At 45.3% G+C, this 22,273-nt stretch overlaps 1 protein-coding gene across 3 annotated transcripts in view; it reads right to left on the reverse strand.

Annotated features, from left to right (window-relative positions):
• The window catches only part of PCYT1B (phosphate cytidylyltransferase 1B, choline), a 93,720-nt gene that overhangs the window by 31,388 nt on the left and 40,059 nt on the right, over window positions 1-22,273 (reverse strand). For all 3 annotated transcript variants that reach the window (XM_054715682.1, XM_028155808.2, XM_008148384.3), the window contains exons 3-5: window positions 14,100-14,216; window positions 3,019-3,170; window positions 513-591 (exon numbers count right to left, since the gene is read on the reverse strand). In XM_054715682.1, the coding sequence (XP_054571657.1) occupies window positions 513-591; window positions 3,019-3,170; window positions 14,100-14,216 (348 nt within the window). The remainder of the gene's footprint in view (window positions 1-512; window positions 592-3,018; window positions 3,171-14,099; window positions 14,217-22,273) is intronic.

The following is a 22,273-nucleotide window of genomic DNA, read 5'->3' on the forward strand; positions in this document are numbered from 1 at the left end:
TACAACTTTTTTGAGACATCCTATATTTTACTGGATTCTACAAAACTTATCCATGCTTTCTGTCCTCTGCATGTGGTTCTCTGAGGACATTATTGTCACGTGACAAGATGATATACGGCAGGACTGACTTTGCAGACAAGGAGTCTAGGGGGTTAATTAGCCAGTTATCTGTCATCTTCTGGAAGGAACTTTCTTGGGAGGATAAAATAATTTCATTGTGAGGACTTCATTGTGAATGAGGAAAATGAGTGCCCTTTAAACCATTGGGTCCTGTGAGTTTAGTTTGATGAGGCCTTAAACCGGAAGTTGAGTACTTTGGGGCTCAGGTTAATTCCTATATAAATACCAAATTGGTGTCTGCACCATTTAGCACATGTGAACAGAGGCTTGTAAAGGCTACTTGGGAGACCTCTGAAATTCCAACTTGTATGTCTATACTGAAGACCTATGCCAATGACACACTAAACCTGATTATTGTGCCACAGTAGACAGGGGAGCCCGGAACTCCTCACCTGCTTCCTTTATGTGCTTGTAAACATCATCTGAGCCAGCAGATGAGTACGGAATGTCATCATGGGCCACAAAGTCAATCTGTTAGAGAGAGAAGAGTGACGTCACCACTGGGGTGGAAGTGCATGTCTGCAATTTGAAAAGGCCTTTTTGAAACAAAGCAGCTGTAATAAAGCAGTTGAAATAACCAGTTTATAGTGTGGCTTGGAATCCTTGACTGGAAGGTATTTCCAGCCGTCTCCATGTCTGCGAGATAATGGGAACTAGATCGGTTTCTCTCCTTCGCTAGTCCCCCTTTCTCCTACCTCTGACAGTAGGTTTTCTTGGCCTCTTGTTTTTCTGCCTCTAAACTGTGTCCTTCAGAGAATTCATTCATTCTTCACATTTGAGTCACCACTGCTATGATGAGGAACCCAAGTCTCCATTTCCTGTCCCATTGATGGCAATAGGCACTCACACTTAAGTGCCATCTTACACAGAACTATGGAAATGAATTTAGTCTGATGAATGGATTTAGTCTCTTTTCTCATTTTATTTTTCATAACCACATTGTGAGGTAAGTAGGGCGCATATTATTATTTCAGTTGGGACATAAGGTTGCTGGATCTGGAAAACTTATCTGATTTGCCCAAAATCACCCTTTTCTCTCTTACTACCCCTTGCTGTCTCTTTAAAATCCATCTATCTGGAATTTCATTCATCCTGAAAACTGATGCCTCCTTCCAATGGCACCTCCATTTTCCCAGTTCACCTAGGCCCTAAACACCTTGGAAGTGGCCTCACTTCCTCTCTGTTGCTACTACATTAATCCAGGGTCTGGTCACCTGCTTATTGATAACAATTTGTACCTGACCTCCCTCACTACAGGCTCCTATCCACGTCATTCCTCTGTCACATGGGGGATCTTCCTTAAACAGAATTTTCTCTTTGTCATCCTTGTGCCTGCTGACTTTACTAGTTCTATTTCCTCCTTCATCAAGTAAAACCTCCTTTACCTACCTTTCAGAGCCCTTTATAACACACCTACACTCCACCTTGAGAGGGAGTTTGGAATAGCAGTTTAATTTGCATGGATATGATTCTTGCCCCACCACTTACTAGCTACTTGACTTATAAATTGGTGGTAAAGATTAAATCCGGATTTCTCAACCTCAGTACCAGTGACATTTTGACCTAATCATTCTTTTGGTGGGGTGTCTGCCCCGTGCATTGTAGGATGCTTAGTAGCACCCCTAGCATTTACCCACTAGATGCCAGTAGCAACCCTCTGGTTGGGATAGCCAAAAATGTTTCCATACATTGCCAAATATCCCTTGGGGGCCAACTCGCCCCCACTTGAGAATCACTGAATTAAATGCTATAATTATGTTTAAGTGTTTAAAAATAATAACTGGCACACAGTACTCAATGTTAGTTATTATAATTCTATTCTTAGTACTCAAACTTAGTTCCTCCACCTGTCCAATATATGACAATAACAACTTCTCAGGGTAGCCATGAAATTGAATACAATTTGTGTAAGAGCAAAGCACTTAGCACAGGGCTGGGCACATAGTGAGTACTCAGGAAGTGGCAGCCATCATCAACATCATGAGTACTTCCATAATGCCTAGCACACGTTGAATATACAATAGATGCTTAGTAAAAATGTGTCCGTGATTGCTGGAAGCAAATTATATTGTAGTTCTTCCTTTTTCTTTTTATTCTTGCTGGGAAATTGTCTCCTCTGCTATTACCGATGCACATTTATCAGTGTTCTCTATTCTCTTCTGCATGGTGAATTTAAAAATAGACAAGAAAACTCTTAGAACTGCTTAATCTTATTTTTTTTTTTGTGCTGCTTATAAAAGGAAAGAATAGCTCCTAATGTGGGTCTGGTAGGGAGATACAAAGCACATAATTTGATGCAAATCAAACGAATTTTTCATGTTTTCAACTAATACAAATCTTATATCAGTAGGAGTCTCAGGGTCACAAAATCATAGATATAAAGTTCTTTCCTTAAAGGCTTGACCCCTGCCTTTCTGGATAAGATGTGTGTTCATTTGTTCCATGAAAAATGCTGCCTGTGAATCTATAAGCACAAATAATGACAGTGGTGATGGTGATAATAATGACACTTTTGGAGCTCTTGCTATGAGCCAGCCACTGTTCCAAGGTTTTCACTTAGATGAACTCTTTAGATCCTCAAAACAGCCCCAGGAGGAAAGCACTAATATCACCCCATTTTACAGTTTAGGTGAGTTCAATATTTCACTCAAGGTTAGGGAGGGATAGAGGCTGTAGTTGGACCTGCTGGGATCTAGCTCCAGAGCCCACACTGAAGAAGTGAGAGAGTATCAGTACCCAGGATCGGGCAGGAGAGAGGGGCTACATCAAGTGACACCAAATGGCCGTTCCTGAAGTTATCTCTTTTAGGAATTGGTAGAGTCTTTGGGCTTTCTGGGTATTGGCTGCAGAGCCAGACTCCTTAATTCTGCTACTTAGAGAACAGGGAAGAGTAAGTACCTTGTGTTTTTCCAAAAACTCTGGTGTGAGCGTCCATGGAGCATCTCTGATGACTTCATCTACGTAGCGACAGTGTCTGAGAGCTTCATATCTCTCTGCTTCATTCATCACGGTAAAACCTTTGAATTTGTGGGTAAGGTCGTCGCTGCAAACTGAAACAGGCAAGCGCATTAAATGCCGTTAGCTGGCCCGGGCCCTGATCACAGCCTTTAGGTACCGGCATGGCTTCTTTAGCAAGACAAAAGGCGCTCCGGCTCGCTAGGTGCTTTGCATAATCGAACTCTGTTTTCTACAGGAACAAAGGATCAGGAAAGGGAAGGAAGCGGAAATCCAGCAGCAATCAGAATTTCATTTCAGTGCTAATTACAACTGCATTCTCCGAGGTGGCTTTTATTAAAATTATTCTCCGCACTACTAATGTGGCTTTCATTTGCTTTTTATTTCCCTAGCTCATCCTTCAGTGAAAATTACTATTGAGAAATAAAATGATCAAATGAAGAGACAGAGAAGGGAGAGAGAGGAGAGGAATCAAGAGGCCTGAAGGTTTGAATAATCAGTTCCAATTCCTTTATTAGATCACTGTACATAGTAACCCAAGTGTGACTCACGTGCGTGTGCACGTGCCTATGTGCACAGCATACTTCTGTTTTCTGGATTGAGTGATAGATCCTCCCTCCCCCCAACTGATGGACGGAGTATGATGTAACCTGTACCTGCAGCATAGACATTCCTGAGCACCTAACCAGGCACCTTATATGGACTGTACATTGAACCACCAATCAGCACCTGTTGCCAAATACCCTAAGCCCCCGATTCCTAAGTCCCTAGGTGCCTAATCATGTGCCTTACATGAAACCACCAATCAGCGTGTGCTGAGTGCCCTAAGCCCCGTCCCTTCCTTTTCCTCCCCTCAAAAGGCATGTTCACCCCAGCACGTGTGCTCTTTCTCCTTGGAAGGTAGCCCGGCAGGGGTCTTCTCCTCCAATAAAGCCTGTGTCCTGGTCTCCTGGTCTCCGGCCCTCTGTCTCATCTTTCATTGAAGACCAGTCCTGACACATCCGGCCACACAATCTAGAGGAGGAAGTCATAAAATACCAAGTCTGCTCTAGCAGAGTTCATCCTTCCCACATCTCTTATCCTCTCTAGATCTCAGGTTCGTTCTGAACCCTCACATGGGGCTAGTAATAACCTCCACGATCAGCCTTAGAATGGAGTTTTTGACAATTTACATAAAAGTGCTTTGAAACAAAGAGCACAATAAATACTATTCATTATCCTATGCAGAATATCTTTTTTGTTGGCAAAGGCAGCTTTCCGGAGCTTTACTACATATATGTCAGGGGAAAATGTCATTGTGGGTACAGTCCCTACTTACCAGTACACCCTAGTAAGAGTCTTGCTGCAGTGGTCAGATTACCCCGACTGCTGCTGCTGCTTCTTTTTTTTTAAAATATATTTTTATTGATTTCAGAGAGGAAGGAAGATAGAAGCATCAATGATGAGAGAGAATCATTGACCGGCTGCCTCCTGCACGCCCCCCACTGGGGATCGAGCCCACAACCGGGGCATGTGCCCTTGACCGGAATTGAACCTGGGACCCTTCAGTCCACAGGCCGACGCTCTATCCACTGAGCCAAACCAGCTAGGGCCCGACTGCTTCTTAAGATGAGTTTCTTCTTTCCCCTTAAGGTATTATGAACACACAATAAATGTACAAATTTTAAGTGTATGTGATACGTTTTAAAAACAAAAAAAAACACGTTAGCCCTGGATGGGAGGCTCTGTTGGTTGGAGCACTGTCCCATACACCAAGAGGCTGCAGGTTTGATTTCCGGGCAGGACACATACCTAGGTTGCGGGTTTGATCCCTGGTCTGGGCAGGTACAAGAGGCAACCAATCGATGTTTCTCTCTCACATTGATGTTTCTCAGTCTCTCTCTCTCTCTCTCTCTCTCTCTCTCTCTCTCTCTCTCTCTCTCCTTTCCTCTCTCTCAAATCGATAAGACATATTCTTGAGTGAGGATTTAAAAAAAATGCGATCGCTTTCTTGGAACCAAATTGTGATCCATATTCAGGACCAAATCTGGCGACAGAGCCAGTACAGCCTATGGCCATGCCCGGGATCCTTGGAAAAGCTCCTGGTGCCGCCCTCCCACACTCCACATCCAAACCATCAGCAAAACTGCTGGCTGTGCCGTCACAGTGAGGCTATAAGTCATGTTCTTCTTACCACCTTCACTGCTCCCTTCCCGGCCCATTCACCACCTCTCCTATGGGTTCCTGCAGGGGCCTCCTAACTGGTCTCTTGCACACCTCCTGTTCTCATCAGCCACAATGATCCTGGTAAAATTCGTTCAACTCTGTCATTCATTTCCAGGCTCAGAACTCTCCCCATTTCCCCCCAGAGTAAAAGCTAACCTCCTCCAGTGACCTACAGGCTCCTCCTACGAGAGCCACTCCTTCACCCACTCCTTGCCTCTTTGATTGCATCTTTTTTAAAAAAAAATGTATTTCTTTATTGATTTCAGAGAGGAAGGGAGATGGAGAGAGAGATAGAAACATCAATGATGAGAGAGAATCATTGATTGACTGGGGATCAAGCCCACAACCCGGGCACGTGCCCTTGGCCGGAATCGAACCTGGGACCCTTCAGTCCGCAGGCCGACGCTCTATCCACTGAGCCAAACCAGTTAGAGTTGCATCTTTTATTTCATCCCAGCCCCTGGCTTCCTTGCTGTTTCCTGAAGCCACTGGAATACTCTTCTGTAGGTCAGGGCTTCACATTTTCCGTTCCCCAAACCTGGACAGCTCTGTTCCAGTTATCCATAGGGCTCCCTCCCTGCCCTCCCTCAAGTCTTCCCCAACCACCCTATTCTAAACTGTGACCCCACCACTGCCACTGGCAGTCCCAATCCCCTCCCCAGTTTACTTCTTGCCATGCGCTTGTCATCATATAATTGTCTTATTTAATTTTGTTTATGGTTGGTGTTCTACTAAAATATAAGTTCCCTGGAGACAGGGACTTTTTGTCTCTTTAATTTTCTGATGGCCCATAGTAGGCTCATAACAAATATTTGTTGAATGAATTAACAGTGCTTGATATACGTATATAGACTAGAGGCCCGATGCATGAGATTTGCGCACTGGGGGTGGGTCCCTGAGCCCGGCCTGTGCCCTCTCACAGTCTGGGACCCCTCAGGGGATGTCCACCTGCCGGCTTAGGCCCAACCCCCAGGCAGTCAGACATCCCCTCTTGCAATCCAGGGCTCTCACAGTCCGGGACCCCTCGCTCCTTACTGCCCGCCTGCAGCAGAGGTGGGAGAGGCTCTCGCCACCGCCCTTGCGCTCGCCAGCCGTGAGCCCGGCTTCTGGCTGAGCAGCACTCCCCCTGTAGGAGCACACTGACCACCAGGGGGCAGCTCCTGCATTGAGTGTCTGCCCCCTGGTGGTCAGTGTGCATCATAGCAACCAGTCATTCCACCGTTCGGTCAATTTGCATATTAGGGTTTTATTATATAGGATGCTCAATAAATGTTTACTATGATTTAAAATAATAGATGTCTATTTATCTGCAGGCACATTTCAACACCATACATGCAAATAAGAGGCCAGTGGGTCTCTAGATACACACGCGTATGCCTATATATCTCCTATACATATTTCCTTAGATGCTGTATAGACATTTATAGAATACAATAGAGAAAACAGTATAGTGGTGGTTTATATTACTGTAACACCATCAGACACATGGCTGACTTGAAAACCTCGATGAATAGCAGAACTATCTAAGGACATTGTTAAATATAAAGATGAGTGGGCCCCATACCCCATGATTTTGACTCAGTGGGTGCTATGGTCTGAATGTGTCCTCCCCAAATTCATATGTTGAAACCTTAACTCCCAAAGGTAATAATATGGGAGGTGGGCCCTTCAGGGGTACAAAGGTCATGAGGGTGGATTAGTACCTTATAAAAGAGGCTCCAGAGGGCTCCCTAGAACCTTCTACCATGTAAGAAAACAAGAAGGTGCCAGCTATGTATCAGGAAGAGGCCTCTCACCAGGAGACCATGTCAGCGCCTTGATCTTGGGCTCCCCAGACTCCAGAACCATGAGAAATAAACTTGGGTTGTTGTTAAGCTACCCAGTCTGTGGTATCTTGTTGTAGCAGCCTGAACGAACTAAGACAGTGGGTCTGGAGTGGGGCCCAGGCAGCTCCATTTTTCACAAGTTTCAGGGAAAATTCTGATGCATAAAACATATGAAAGCCCCTGAAGTATATTATGAACATCTTGAGTAAAGAGCCCAGCCTGTTTTTGAATCACCCATCATGCCTAGCTGTCGGGAGGGGGTGGTGTGCGGGGCAGGGAGTAGGGCCATAATGACTATGTTATGTGTATTGATTCCCTAAATAGGAATCATTTATGAGCCAAGCTATACAATTTAAACATTGATCTAAGGCTTTAAATGTTCTTTTAGGTCTTTACTAAAATACTACCTCAAGAATCATATTGAGCAGAAATGGATTTCAGATCCATCAATTTTCTATTTTAAATAACACAAAACTAGCCCTAGCCAGTTTGGCTCAGTGGATAAAGCATTGGCCTGCGGGACTGAAGGGTCCCAGGGTTCGATTCCTATCAAGGGCACCTACCTCGATTGCAGGCTCCATCCCCAGCCCTGGTCGGGGAGCTGGCTGGAGGTAACCAATCGATGTGTCTCTCTCATACAGATGTTTCTCTCTCTGTCTCTCCCCCCTCTTCCACTCTCTAAATATCAATGGAAAAATATCCTCGGGTGAGGATTAACAACAGCAAAAAAGAACATAAAACTAGGCTGGGTTATATCCCACCCCCCTTTTGAACCTGCACCTGAGCAATTTGGTATAACTCCTAGATGGCAGAGATAATGGCCTCCTGACCAAGCATAGAGAAAACAAACATCCTGTTTATGCCAATACCGGGTCCTATTTTCATACCCCAGAAGTGACCTCAAGAAGCAGCTGAACATGCTGACCAGTTATTGTCTAAACATTAATTACACCCAGAGCAGCACTGTTGTTCTTGAGTCTTGGCAAATGCACTCTGACAACCAGATGGAGAACTCGGAGGCATGGTGTTCCATGGATGAATTCACTGAGCTATCTGGGAGCTCACGCTGCAGCTAACCTATCCTGGCAGCTCACTGTACTCCAAATATTACCAGTACCCCTACACTTATTGGGTGATCACTTCATAAGATACACTGAGTAGCCAGATTATTATGATCTCTGAACGCATAATAATTTGGCCACTCAGTATATATATATATTAGAGGCCCAGTGCATGAATTCGTGCATGGGTGGGGTCCAGCCAGCCTGGCCAGGGGGAGGGGACATAGGCGGTTGGCCAGCCTGCCTGCTGGTCAAACTCCTGGTCTAGGGGACAATTTGCATATTAGCCTTTTATTATATAGGATATACACTGAGTGGCCAGATTATTATGCGTTCAGAGATCATAATAATCTGGCCACTCAGTGTATATTACTGTCTAATCGCTAATTGAAGTATAATTGAAAAATATATATTTTTTTATTTTTTTGAAAAAAGTTTTAAATTAAAAAAAATATATTACCAGTACCTCTCAGGAGAAAAAATATAACATAGGGGTTGGACTTTGGATTCGCTTTGGGTTCTAATGCCGGCTCTGTTGTCCCTGGGAAAGTTACTCAAACTCTCTAAGCCTCAGTTGTCTGTCTTTAAAACATGGCAAAGTTTTGAGAATTAAATTTGATCATCTGTATGAGCTCAGTAACGTTTGGCATTTATTTATTTATTTTTAAATATATTTGTGTTGATTTCAGAGAAGAAAGAAGAGGGAGAGAAAGAGAGAATCATTGATCGGCTGCCTCCTGCACACCCAACACTGGGGATCGAGCCCACAACCCGGGCATGTGCCCTTGACCGGGAATCGAACCGTGTCCTCCTGGTCCATAGGTCGATGCTCAACCATTGAGCCATGCCGGCCGGGCTGTCATTTATTAATAGTAGTAGAGATATAGGACCACTGGTGGCAATATTCATTTGTGTCTTGGGCTCTGTCTTTTCCCTGCCCCCACTCCAAGCAGGTCTCCAGCCTCTTGGTAACACCCCCTCCCCCCACAAAAGTTGTGAAGCTCATGTTGCTGGCAGATAGCATGCCCTTCTGGCTACTGTTTCCCTACAGCCAGAGATCCTTGGTGGGTTTCTGTAAGGAAGACACAGAGAGAAGACTTCTCCATATGAGGAGGAATTCCTCCAAAGGGCTGAGGAGCCCAAGGCAGCAGGTGCCAGCGGCAGGGCCTCTGGGAATGAGGGCCATGCTGCCCTGAGCACTGGGTTCTGCCTGGGCAACGACCACAGGTGCCTCACCTTGCCCAGTGGACCTGCTCCCTCCTAATCATTTTGTGGGCTGAAGAGTGGAAGCCCCTCTCTTGTTTCTGTAAATATTTTGAAATTTTGTTTGACTCTGGGGAGCGGAGGAGAGCCCACCAAGGACCGGACTGAATTTCCTACCAGTCAGGCAAAATGCAGTCTCAGAGAAATATTTCATTTCAATTAAAATACCATAGAGGCCCTAGCCGGTTTGGCTCAGGGGATAGAGCATTGGCCTGTGGACTGAAGGGTCCCAGGTTCGATTCCGGTCAAGGGCATGTACCTGGGTTGCGGGCATATCCCCAGCGGGGGGTGTGCGGGAGGCAGCTGATCAATGTTTCTCTATCATCGATGTTTCTAGCTCTCTATCCCTCTCCCTTCCTCTCTGTAAAAAAATCAATAAAATATATATTTTAAAAAATACCATAGAGCACAAACCCACATTGATGGGGCAATGTTTGTGTCTGCTGTAGTCCAAGTAGCATTGGGTTTATTATTGTCTCTTATTCCCCTCCTCTGAGGCAGAAATGGGTATTTGGTGACTCAAATCCTTAAACAATTAAAACAAACCAACAAACTCTCCAATATAAATTTTAATTTCTTGACTTGTTTTTAAATGACTGAAGTTTTAAATTAAAATGGAGAAAACAGCCCTGACTGGTTGGCTCGGTGGATAGAGCGTCAGCCTGCAGACTGAAGGGTCCCAGGTTCGATTTCGGTCAAGGGCATGTACCTTGGTTGTGGGCACATCCCCAGTAGGGGGTGTGCAGGAGGCAGCTGATCGATGTTTCTCTCTCATTGATGTTTCTAACTCTCTATTCCTCTCCCTTCCTCTCTGTAAAAATTCAATAAAATATATTTTAAAAAAATAAAATGAAGAAAACAGCTTTACAACTGGATAGTTTTAATTCGCTAAAATAATACCAGCAAGATAAGCTTGCAGAAAACCATTTTCAAATTGTGTCTATTTCTATGTATTAGGTAGATCTGCTATCTCTCCCAGTGTTGGCAGGGTGGCCTTATGTGGTAGGTGTCCCGTGGGACTGAGTGGTGCAGGCTCCTTGATCCTCTAGCTGGGTGCTCTGGGAATGTCCCTTGTGTGGGTTATGTGGGCCCTCCTGTTGTAATTGAGTCTTGATTGCTGTTGGCCCGTTCATGTGTGGGATCGACCCTCAGGCTGGCTGGCTGTGAGGCTCAACCCTGACCACAGTGTGCAAGCTGCTGTGTAGTTACTGACCACACTAAGTGGATTTCGCCTCAGCAGGGTCTGGTGCTTGCCAAGATCTCCCTTTGGATATGCTGTGTGTGAAGCTTATTGGATCCTGCTCTGATGGTGTCTGAGGCTGGCCCCTGGCTGTGTTGGTTTCTGGGGCCTCTTGGGAGGGACTCTGGTGCAGGCCAATGCAAGACGCTGCCTGTGTATATTACTGTCTAATCGCTAATTGAAGTATAATTGAAAAATATATACTGGTCCTTGGCAACCTGTTTGGAGCTACAAGTGATCCCCAGTTTGTGGCTGCCTCTGCTTGGCCTGGGTGCATGGAGGAAGGACCAAGCTGCACACTGCGCCTGGCTTTTACCAGCACGGGGCCCAGGGGCAAGGTCAGCAAAGGTCCCAAGGCACCCCAATATCCACCTCCACCTGTCGGCTGCCTATTAAGCTCAGGCATTGAAAGAACCTCTGGCTGTATTCCTCAGCAGGGCATAAGCTCCATGGGGTGAGTAAATTGCTTTCAAGTAAAAGAGTAAGGGTTATAATTAAGAGTCATTTGATAAGTCTTGGGAAAGCCTTTTTCTTATACTTCCCAGAAAGAGAGAAAGCAAATAATTCTAATAGCTTGGTAATAAATCTTTTTGTAGGTCAGGTCATTTCATATCCATTGCTTCCAAGAAAATTGAAAGGAGATCTCAATAAATTGTCACTGGATAGACCATTATAATTATTATTTATGACAATAGAAATAAATTATTTTTGTGACATTTGGAAAATAACTCATGAATTCAATAATTGAGTGGTATCATCATAGCAAACTTCTTTCATTCCCAACTAAATATTTGTGTGAACAAAATACTTCAGCATTTACATCTATAACAAGGAAATTCTATATAATAAAAGGGTAATATACAAATCGACCGAATGGCAGAATGACTGGTCTCTATGACGCGCACTGACCACCAGGGGGCAGACTCTCAATGCAAGAGCTGCCCCCTGGTGGTCAGTGCGCTCCCACAGGGGGAGTGCCACTCAGCCAGAAGCCAGACTCACCGCTGGGGAGCACAGCGGCCGGCGGGGGGTGGGGAGGGGCCTCTCCAGCCTCTGCGGCAGCACTAAGGATGTCCTACTGCGGCTTAGGCAGGAAGCAGGCCTAAGCAGTCAGTCAGACATCCTCCAAGGGCTCCTGGATTGCAAAAGGGCACAGGCCGGGCTGAGGGACCCCCTCCCCCTCCAGTGCACGAATGTCGTGTACCAGGCCTCTAGTATAGGAATAAAACCAATGTTAAACTATGTCTCATGCTAGCAATAATAAATTCATCCACATGCCGAAACCAGTTTGGCTCGGTGGATGGAGCGTCGGCCTGCGGACTCGGGGGTCCCAGGTTCGATTCCGGTCAAGGGCATGTGCCTTGGTTGCGGGTGCGTCCCCGGTGGGGGGTGTGCAGGAGGCAGCTGATCGATGTTTCTAACTCTCTATCCCTCTCTCTTCCTCTCTGTAAAAAATCAATAAAATATATTTTTAAAAAAATAATAAATAAATAAATAAATAAAAATAAATTCATCCACAAATAATGAGATCCCGCTCATCTCATTTAACACCAAACAGGTCAAATGTCAAAGAAAACATTTCAAAAGACACCAGAGGGGGGGTGGGGGAACACCTTACCAATTAGAAGTGCAAGGTTAAAAATTACATTGGACTTCTCCACAGAAACAATGCAAGCAAGAAGAGAATAGAGAAATATTTACAGTGTTGAGAGAAAACAAACTACCTACCCACCTAGAATTCTGTACCCTGCAAAATTATCCTTTAAAAGGAAAGGAGAAATAAAGACTTCCTCAGACAAACAAAAATTGAGGAAATTTGTTTCCAGTAGACCTGCTTTGCAAAAAGTGTTTTAAAAAGGTCTTCAGAGGAGAAAAAAAGTTCTTCAGAGAGAAGGAAAATTGTCAGAAATTTGAATCTACATAAAGAAAGGAAGAACATTAGAGAATGAATAAGTTAACTTTCATTGTCTTATTCTTAATTCATCTAACAGATAACACTTTGTTCTAAATAATAACAGCAAGAATGTAGTCAATTATGTATGACATATATATGCTTATATATAAGTGAAATGAATAACAGCAATAATTCAAGGGATAGGAGGGAGGAATTAGAAATATTTTGTTATTATAAGGAACTTGAACTACTGGTATAGTGTTATTTGAAAGTGGACTTGGCTTAGTTAGAATGTATATTGCAAATTCTAACTCAACCACTAAAAAAGTGAAAAAAGAAGTATAATTGACATGTTAAGCAAGGAGAGAAAATAGAAAAATGCCTGGCACATAGTAGGATCTCAATAAATAGTTAACTATTTCTTTAACACACTGTGTATAAATTCAACTAATTGAATATAGGCCACTAATGTTAGTACATCATTCTCAGCGCTGTGGGTCACACAAAGGAAATAGACAATGACCTTGCTTAACCTTAATCATTCTGAACCCCTTTCAGCTCTCCAAGATTTGATATCCAAATAATATTGCTTTTCTCCTAACCCTCTCAAAAAGTTTAGAAACATAAATTGGATCAAGTCTCAAACACAAGAAGAAAAGCATTAATGGAAAACAGGAAGCAGCGCTAGCTGGTTTGGCTCAGTGGATAGAGTGTTGGCCTGCAGACTGAAGGGTCCCGGGCTCGATTCTGGTCAAGGGCAGTTATCTCGGTTGCAGGCTCGATCCCCAGCTCTAGTTGGGGTGTGTGCAGGGTGGGGGTGGCGGGGGGGGGGGGGAAGCAACCAATCGATGCATCTCTCTCACATGATGTTTCTATCTCTCTGTCTCTCCCCCTCCCTTCCACTCTCTCTAAAAATCAATGGAAAAATATCTTCCGGTGAGGATGCATGGGAAAAGAAAGAAAGAAAGAAAGAAAGAAAGAAAGAAAGAAAGAAAGAAAGAAAGAAAGAAAGAAAGAAAGAAAGAAAGAAAGAAAAAATAAAAGAAAGAAAGCATAAAGCAGTTACCCTGTCTCTCTCTGGGGATTAGTGACGTATAAATCACATGATATAATTCCGTTTCAGTTTTTGAAACCTCATTTTAAATTTCAGGCAGCAAACTTGTGAGCCAATATGGGCTAAATTGGAAGCGTTAACAATGTGAAATGTTAATAAAACTCTGAAAGGGGTCCTGTAGAGGAAACACATTATAAAGGAGTTTTCTAGCCTTTTGCACTCGGATGTCGAGTGTGACTCGACACGGTTAGCATCGGTAGCAGCTCGTATGTCGAATTGTATTGAGTGTATCAATAATTTGAAATATAAAAAAATCCAAATAAATAAGTTTGCATGAAAAGAAACTCCAGTTTTTTATTCTACTGCCGCGCTTTGCAAAATCTGGGGTATTTAAAAAAATTAAATCCGGAGTAGAATAAAGGAATCGAGAAAAAAGCAAGCGAGTGCAAAGGACTAGACAAAGAGAAAACGCACTTCTTACCTCCTACTAGTAAGTAGCTGTTGGGAAACAGTGTCTTTGCTTGCATAAGTGCCCTGGCGTGGCCCGAGTGGAAGAGGTCAAATATCCCATCAGCATACACTCTGACGGGTCTGTCAACTGTGGGAGAAAGAAAGCATCATCAACAGAACGGCGGAATAGGAAATCCCCGAGTCTGGCACTTGAATGAAGACCCCTGAGTCCTGTTCCCAGAGACAGTGTTGTGCAGGAGAAGCTATGCACCTTTAGAGAGACAGTTATGCACCTTTTTCTTTTTATTGATATTTTACAGAGAGGAAGGGGGAGGGACAGAGAGCTAGAAACATCAATGAGAGAGAAACATCAATCAGCTGCCTCCTTGCACACCCCCTACTGGGGATGTGCCCGCAACCAAGGTGCATGCCCTTGACGGGAATCGAACCCGGGACCTTTCAGTCCACAGGCCGATGCTCTATCCACTGAGCCAAACCAGTTAGGGCAGTTATGCACTTTATTCCAAACTCCAAGTCACACTGGCAGCCTGCAGTCAGTCTCAGTAGGAATATTTATACCGCAGAAATCAGCAAGTGCTACCGATCAGGGCTTATGTCCCCCTGGAGGGCCAATTGATAAGCATTTACCAGCATACTACTGCGCAAGGGTCACTCCCTAACCTCTTTGGTATCCATGAGCGATGTGGGAGGGGGACACACGAGCCCCAAAGGGCAGAGAATCGGGGTACAAAAGTTACATGTGGGGGTGGGCCTCAGGGTTGGAGGCGAGCGACCAACACTACGGTTCTGCCTAAGGAGAAAGGACAAGAGTGAAGAGGCCACAGCAGACACTCTCACAAAGGCATACAGAGCTCTCAGAAGTACCATTCCGCCCTAACCGGTTTGGCTCAGTGGATAGAGCATCGGCCTGCGGACTCAAGGGTCCCAGGTTCGATTCCGGTCAAGGGCATGTACCTTGGTTGCGGGCACATCCCCAGTGGGGAGTGTGAAGGAGGCAGCTGATCGATGTTTCTCTCTCATCGATGTTTCTAGCTCTCTATCCCTCTCCCTTCCTCTCTGTAAAAAAATCAAAATCAATAAAATATATTAAAAAAAGAAAAAAAAAGTACCATTCCATGAGGAAGAGGGACTCACTTCACCACAGCCCTCTGGAAGCTAGGAAACTGGTAACGCAGGCTAGAAAATGCAGGATGACACTTTTTAAAAAAATATATTTTATTGATTTTTTACAGAGAGGAAGGGAGAGAGATAGTTAGAAACATCGATCAGCTGCCTCCTGCACACCCCACACTGGGGATGTGCCCACAATCAAGGTACATGCCCTTGACCGGAATCGAATCTGGGACTCTTCAGTCCGCAGGCCGACGCTCTATCCGCTGAGCCAAACCAGTTTAGGCAGGATGACACTTTTGTGTCATCCCAAAGACCTATCCCCTCAAATAAGAGGGCTATATTGGGGGTATGGGGCTTCGGTGCCAACTTTTACACCATTCTGGACTCTCAACGAAGGAACTACAAAGTGAAAATATGGCAAATTACAAGATAAATATGGCAAACTGAACACACACACACACACACACACACACACACACACCCCTCCTCTTCCTCCCAAACACAAGAATTACAGAGAAAAAATGGAAAAGGTAGAATACCCCAAGGGCAGAGGAAATAAGGAAGGCAATGACAGTGAATGAGAGAGGTCCATAACATTTTGGAAAGTTGATTTTCAAGTGCAGAGTGCCTACGGGTAGCCAGACTCCAGGGTGGTGCATGTAGGCAAAGGGACTGCTGGTTTGTGTTTTTTATAAGCCTAAGAGTCTTATGGACTTTTTAAACTACATGCATGAATTATGTTAATGCTATAAAAATACATTTTAAAAAAGACATCCATGCAAACTTTGGTTGCGTGATCTTGAAGACTTAGATTTTAAAGTTGTGATTATTTCTTGATGTGGTACAACCTCATTAATTTGGAACATAAATTAAAAGAAATGTTACATTAATAGATTCAGATGGTAAAATATTTCTAATAAATTTAATTTCTCTAATAAAAAAACTTGAGGCTTTATGTCAGACAGGGTATTGCAATTATTTCCAATTATATACCATTTTGAACAAACAGAATTGCCTTCACAGGATTATCCTGTATTCTAAATAAGGCACGGTAAATAGAAAATGCTTTGAAATAACAAACTGCCTAATGAGGGATCCTTGGTTTCAATGCTCTTATTCAATTTGAATTCAATTGAGGAAAATTTGTTTTAAGTTGTAAACCCCAGAGGAAAGCAGATGGCAATTTTGCAGAACTTTTCCTTATTGATTCAGAGGTGATCGAGATAAATGGATTCAGGAAGCAGGGAGGAAAGAAAAGTAAAGAAAGATGATATAATTACCGAGAAAAAAGGCCATTTAGGAAATCTTTTAACGGTATTTGTGCAGTTGATTTTGCAATAAGCTCACTTTTACAACTGTAATGTGTCAGCAGTTTCCAGACTGGAAACTCTACAGGACCCCCCCCCCCCCAAAAAAAAAAAAAAAGGAATCCTGCCTCTTAACAAATAAACTTAAAAAAAGAAAGAAAGAAAGAAAAGAAATGGAAGGAGGACCTGCAGATTAGAAGAAATTTAAAAGACATATCAATGTATTATAATGTATAGACATTGTTTGGATTTGGGTTCAAACAAACTATATAAGTTATGACCTAAGACAATTGAGAACTGTAACACTGAATATTTGATGATATTAAAGCATTAGTGGTAATTTTTCAGGTGAGATAATGGTATAGTGATAATGCTTTAAAAAGAGTTATTTTATGTACTAGTATATACTCACAACTATTTATAAATGAAATGATTGATAGGAAGCCCTATCATTCAAATAATTCAAGCGGAAAGAATAGATGGGGGCATGCAGGGGGCAGATTGGCCATGGGTTGGTGGCTGTCAGGTATGGGTAACAGACTCAGGAGGTTTCATCATATTGTTTTGTTTTTGTGTCTGTCTGAAATTCTCCATAGTAAAAATGTCAATAGAATGTGGCTTTTTAAAGTTAGTTCGTCTATTTATTTGCTTTAATCCTTTGTTTGAGGGTTCTCTGGACATCCGTTTAGGTATCTGGGGACTCTGCAGAGCATCTATGTTGGGGAATATTGGCGTGTGAAGCTGAGGGATTGGCAATTATCACAAGGCAGAGCACAGCGATTCCATGGCCGTGGCTTAGAGACCTTAAGGCGTCTCCCAATGATTCCCGCCTGCTGGTGTTTGCACCTTTGTGTGACCTCCCCGCTCCGTTTGGAGCATGAGTGGGATCTGTGACTTGCTTCTGCTGAGTACAACCTGGCAAAGATGAGAGATGGCACTCCCATGATGATGTTACGGTATATAACTTGGTGGTTGGGAAGAAGCGAGCTGCCAGAATGGGGCAAGATGGTTGTGGCCTAACAGGAGACTGCGTGCCCTTGTTCCCGGCCACCGGCTGGATTTACAGCTAAAACACTGTGCAGTCAGCTTGAAAAAAAACACAAGAGAAGTGCAGCTGATTGGGCATATTGTATCCGAGGAGCACTGAAGAAAAAATGTGGGGAATGGGAAGAGAAGGGGGGTCGCATGGAAAGGAGGACCCCCCGCCCTGGATCTGGTGCTCAGCTTATATTGGCTGCAAAGCTCCCCCCGCCACCCCCGATTGGGAGTGTGGGCTCACAATCCCACGCAGGGATCCCAAACCTGGAGCAGCAGAGACTGGAAAGAGAGCCCATATGGCAACGGGCAGAGGGAACCAGGGAAACTGTCTGCCTAGGAGGTTGGGACTTGCCCTTCCCAGTGAGAGAGCACACCTATGGCTAGCAGCCTCGGCCAGAGAGGGTCATCCTGGGCTCGGACTGCTGGGAAGGCTGCGCTGCAGTGTTTGGCTCCAAGAATGAGGGGTCTGAGGGTTGTACGCAGCAGTGACTTTGATGGACCCTCTGCTTTCCTGGAAGGCATTGTGCAGAGCCCTAGCCAGTGACTACTGTGTGGCGTGGGGCAGGGGGAGAGGAATCTCTCACCTCAAGTGCAGGGTTGCACGGACTGCCCATCCTGTGGAGCTGGTGGCAGGGCAGATTGGGGATTTTTGACCTGCGCCGTGGAGAGGTGGGAGCACAAGTGGAGCTGGGATTCCCGACCCCCACTTTACTGAGACCAGCTGTGCAGAGAGATCTGGGTCTTGTGCGGGGCTGACTTTGTAACCCCTTCTGCTTGGACCTGTGGCACGAGGGCGCCAGGTCCTCACAGAGCAGGGATATTTGGACGGTATCCCCTGGGCAGGCTTCTATTGGGGAGACAGATGAGCAAGAGCTGGGCTTTGTGACTACATCGTGGGGAGGCTGATCCGAGCTCCCTGCCAGTCCTGGGAGGGAGAGGCAGAGCAACATGTCCCCCTCCTGCAGGCTTGGAACATAACCCCCAACAGGAGACGGTTTGGATCAGCTCTCTGAAGCCCCAGATAGCCCCACTGGTGCAGTTCGGTGCGGGGTCGGGAGAACAGCTCAGAGCAGGGCATCCCAAGAGTGAGACCTTCAGAGGCTATTGTCTGGGACCAGGAGAACATGCTTAAACCCCTCCTGTGGGCTGTGTTGGCAACATTGTCAACTAGAGACTGTTTTGATCAATCCCACTAAGCCCAGGGCAGCTGAAGCTGCTCATGCTGAAAAGGGGGCAGGCTGTACCCAGCCTGCACCTGCACCAGGCCACCGTAGGGGGAACCAGGGTTGGAGTCTCTGGTAGAGACTGAGGAGGTTGGCTTTGAAGCAGAGACTAATTTCCCTTCAGAGTGCCTGATGGTGTAATCTCTAAGGCAGAGGGCCCTAGCTAGGTTAGCCTGGATCCACCAAAAGACTCTCTTCGGAAGATAGTGGAGGACGACCAGGCAACCTGAGGGGGCAGGTGGAGTAGCTGACATGTGGAGGTGGACCTCAGAGAGCCACAGCTGACCACAGCTATAACAGGAAATCGGGAGCCAAACTTGGACAGCTCCTGACATTGGCTGACACAAAAGTTACCTCCCAGGAGGCCTGAGAGCAGCAGACAAAACAATCAGCCTCAGACAACATAATCTGCCTAGACAAACTTCACGTGGCTGTCTTCTTTTTTCTTTGTTATTGCTTTGGTATTTATTATTATTATTATTAAGATTTTTTCTCTTTTCTCTTGTTTCTTTCACATCTCTTACTGGCCTCCTTCCTTTTCTTACGCTTTCTTTCTTTCCCATTCTTTTGCTTTACTTTTCTCTACTTTTGACCTTTGCATAACTTTTTTCTTTGTCTTCTTGTCTTTTTCTACTGTTTGCCTTTTCCTACTCTACTCTTATTTTTTGCTCTCCATTCTTTCCTTTCAGAATCTTTTTTTCTGCCCCTTTTCTCTTCCAGTATTCCTTTTATTTTGTTTCTTATTTTACTATTAGTAACATTATCTTTTTCTCTCTTTTTTATTATTCTTGTTCTCTTTTCTCTTTCCTAATTCTCTTCTCTTTTGTGGTTGTTTTTGCTGTTTGTTGGGATATTTTATACTGGCCTGGTGCATGAAATTCATGCACATTAAAAGGGAATTAATTAGAGGAAATAATTTAATATTGCTATTTGCCCTTTCTCTATAATAGAAGTGTCAGAGATGGAAAAAAAAAAAAACCCTAGTAAAATGTATATGAAAATCTTTCTCCTGTCAGAGTCTGGGGCACACCACGGGACCCAGAGTCAAGTACCCACCCACCCATGTGCGCCTCGAAATCGCACGAGACCCAGACCCGGCCAGCCCCACCACCATTGGGCGAGATCCAGACCTGGCCGGCCCCACCTCCGTCAAGCCCCGCCAGGTGGGGGGGTGCAGCCTCAGGTCCCCCAGCGCATGCTGGGTGGGGGCGCAGCCTCAGGTTCCCCTGGCACCACCTTCAGGTCCCTCAGCCCGGTGCTGGGGAGGGGGATACGGCCTCAGGTCCCCTGGCCTGAGGTGAAGGGCGGGGCCTGAGGTCCCCTGGCCTGGTACCGGGGCAGGGGGTGCACCTTGAGGTCCCCTGTCAAGCCCCACCAGGCGGGGGGCATGGCCTGAGGTCCACCAGCCTGGCGCCAGGGCGGGGGGCGCAGCTTCAGGTCCCCTGCCCCGGCCCAGTGCACGTAGCCTCAGGTCCCTGCTGATTACTCATTATGGGAACCCCGCCTCCACTGTGGGCGCAGCCATCTTGTGTTACGGGACCCCCACCTCCACTGTGGGCGCAGCCATCTTGTGATGGCATGACAGCATGAGGGTTAATTTGCATATCACCTCTTTATTATATAGGATGTCTTTGTTTGTTTCCTGTTTGTTTGGTTTGGTTTGGTTTGGTTTTGCCCTGTCAGCACCTGTAAAACAGCTCATATGACCTGGTTGTGGTTGAGCCTTACAGTTAGCCAGCCTGAGAGGAGAGTCCATGCATGAACAGGACAATAACAATCAAGACCCCAGTTACAACAGGAGAGCCCAAATAACCAACAAAAGGGTCACTCCTAGAATATCAAGCTTAGTAGTACAAGAAGACTGCACCACTAGGCCCACAAGACATTTACTGCAAAAGTCCACCCCATTAAGACCGGGAGTCATAGCAAGTATATCTGATACAGATACAAACACAAAGAGACAACTAAAATGGGGAGATAAAGAAACAACACCCAAATTAAAGAAAAGAAGGAATCGCCAGAAAAAGACCTAAATGAGATGGAAATAAGCATATTATCAGACATAGAGTTCATAGTAATGGTTATAAAGATGCTCAAGGAACTTAGTAATAACTATAAGGAACTTAATGGGAACTACATCAGCAAGATAAATGAGATAGAAACTATGAGTAAGAAACAGGCAAAAATGAAGAATACTGTATCTGACATCAAGAATATGCTGGAGGAATTAAAAGCAGGTTTGATGAAGCAGAGAATCAAATAAGCGAATTAGAAAACAAGGTAGAAAAAACAATCAGAGCAGCAAAAAGAAAAAATACTTTAAAAGCATGAGGACAGTTTAAGGGAACTTTGGGACAACATGAAATGTATCATAGGGTACCAGGGGGGAAAGAAAGTGAGCAAGGGATAGAGAACCTGTTTGGAGAAATGATGACAGAAAACTTCCCTAAGCTGGTGAAAGAAAAAGTCACACAAGTTCAGAAGGCACAGAAAGTCCCAAGTGCCCATCAGTAGGTGAGTGGATAAAAAAGCTGTGGTACATTTACACAATGGAATACTATGCAGCTGTAAAAAAGAAGAATCTCTTACCCTTTGAGACAGCATGGAGGGACCTGGAGAGTATTATGCTAAGAAATAAGCCGGTCAGAGAAAGACAAGTATCACATGATCTTACTTGTACGTGGAATCTAATGAACAAAATAGGTCCAGAGGCATGGAAGCATGGCACAGACTGATGGATCTCAGAGGGAAAGGGGTGGGATGGGAAGAGATTAACCAAAGAACTTATATTCATACTGGGAGCCCAGTGCGCGATTCGAAATCGCGTGGCGCTGCCCACCCTTGAGTTGCTGGTCTTGCCCTGCCCCCTTCCCAGGGCCCCAAAGCAGCTGCGGCCACTGCCGGTCTGGCCCTGCCTCACTCCCGGGCCCTGCAGCAGCCACAGCTGCTGCCGGTCCAGCCCTCCCTCCCTCTCTGGCCCTTGAAGCAGCCTCGGCCGCTGCTGATCAGGCCCTCCCCCAGCGCAGGCACAGAGGCCCCTGACGCCCCACCCCCAATGCTGCGTGCACAACCTCCTCCTGTCTGGTCGACCCATTATGGTGTCCCGGTTAATTAGCATATTTCTCTATTTTATATATATATTAGAGGCCCGGTACACAAAATTTGTGCATGGCGGGAAGGACTGTCCCTCAGCCCAGCCTGCACCCTCTCCAATCTGGGATATACCTCTCACAATCTGGGACTACTGGCTCCTAACTGCTTGCCTGCCTTCCTGCCGGATTACCCCTAACCGCTTCTGCCCGCCAGCCTGATTGCCCCCTAACTGCTCCCCTGCCAGCCTCATTGATGTCTAACTGCTTCCCTACTGGTCTGATCACCCCCAATTGCCCTCCCCTGCCGGCCTGATGGCCCCCATCTGCCTTCCCCTGCTGGTCCGATCATCCGCAACTGCCTCCCCTGCCAGCCCAATCACCCCAACTGCCCTTCCCTGCTGACCTGATCTC

The sequence above is a fragment of the Eptesicus fuscus genome, chromosome 1, assembly GCF_027574615.1.
Source record: "Eptesicus fuscus isolate TK198812 chromosome 1, DD_ASM_mEF_20220401, whole genome shotgun sequence".
NCBI lineage: Eukaryota > Metazoa > Chordata > Mammalia > Chiroptera > Vespertilionidae > Eptesicus > Eptesicus fuscus.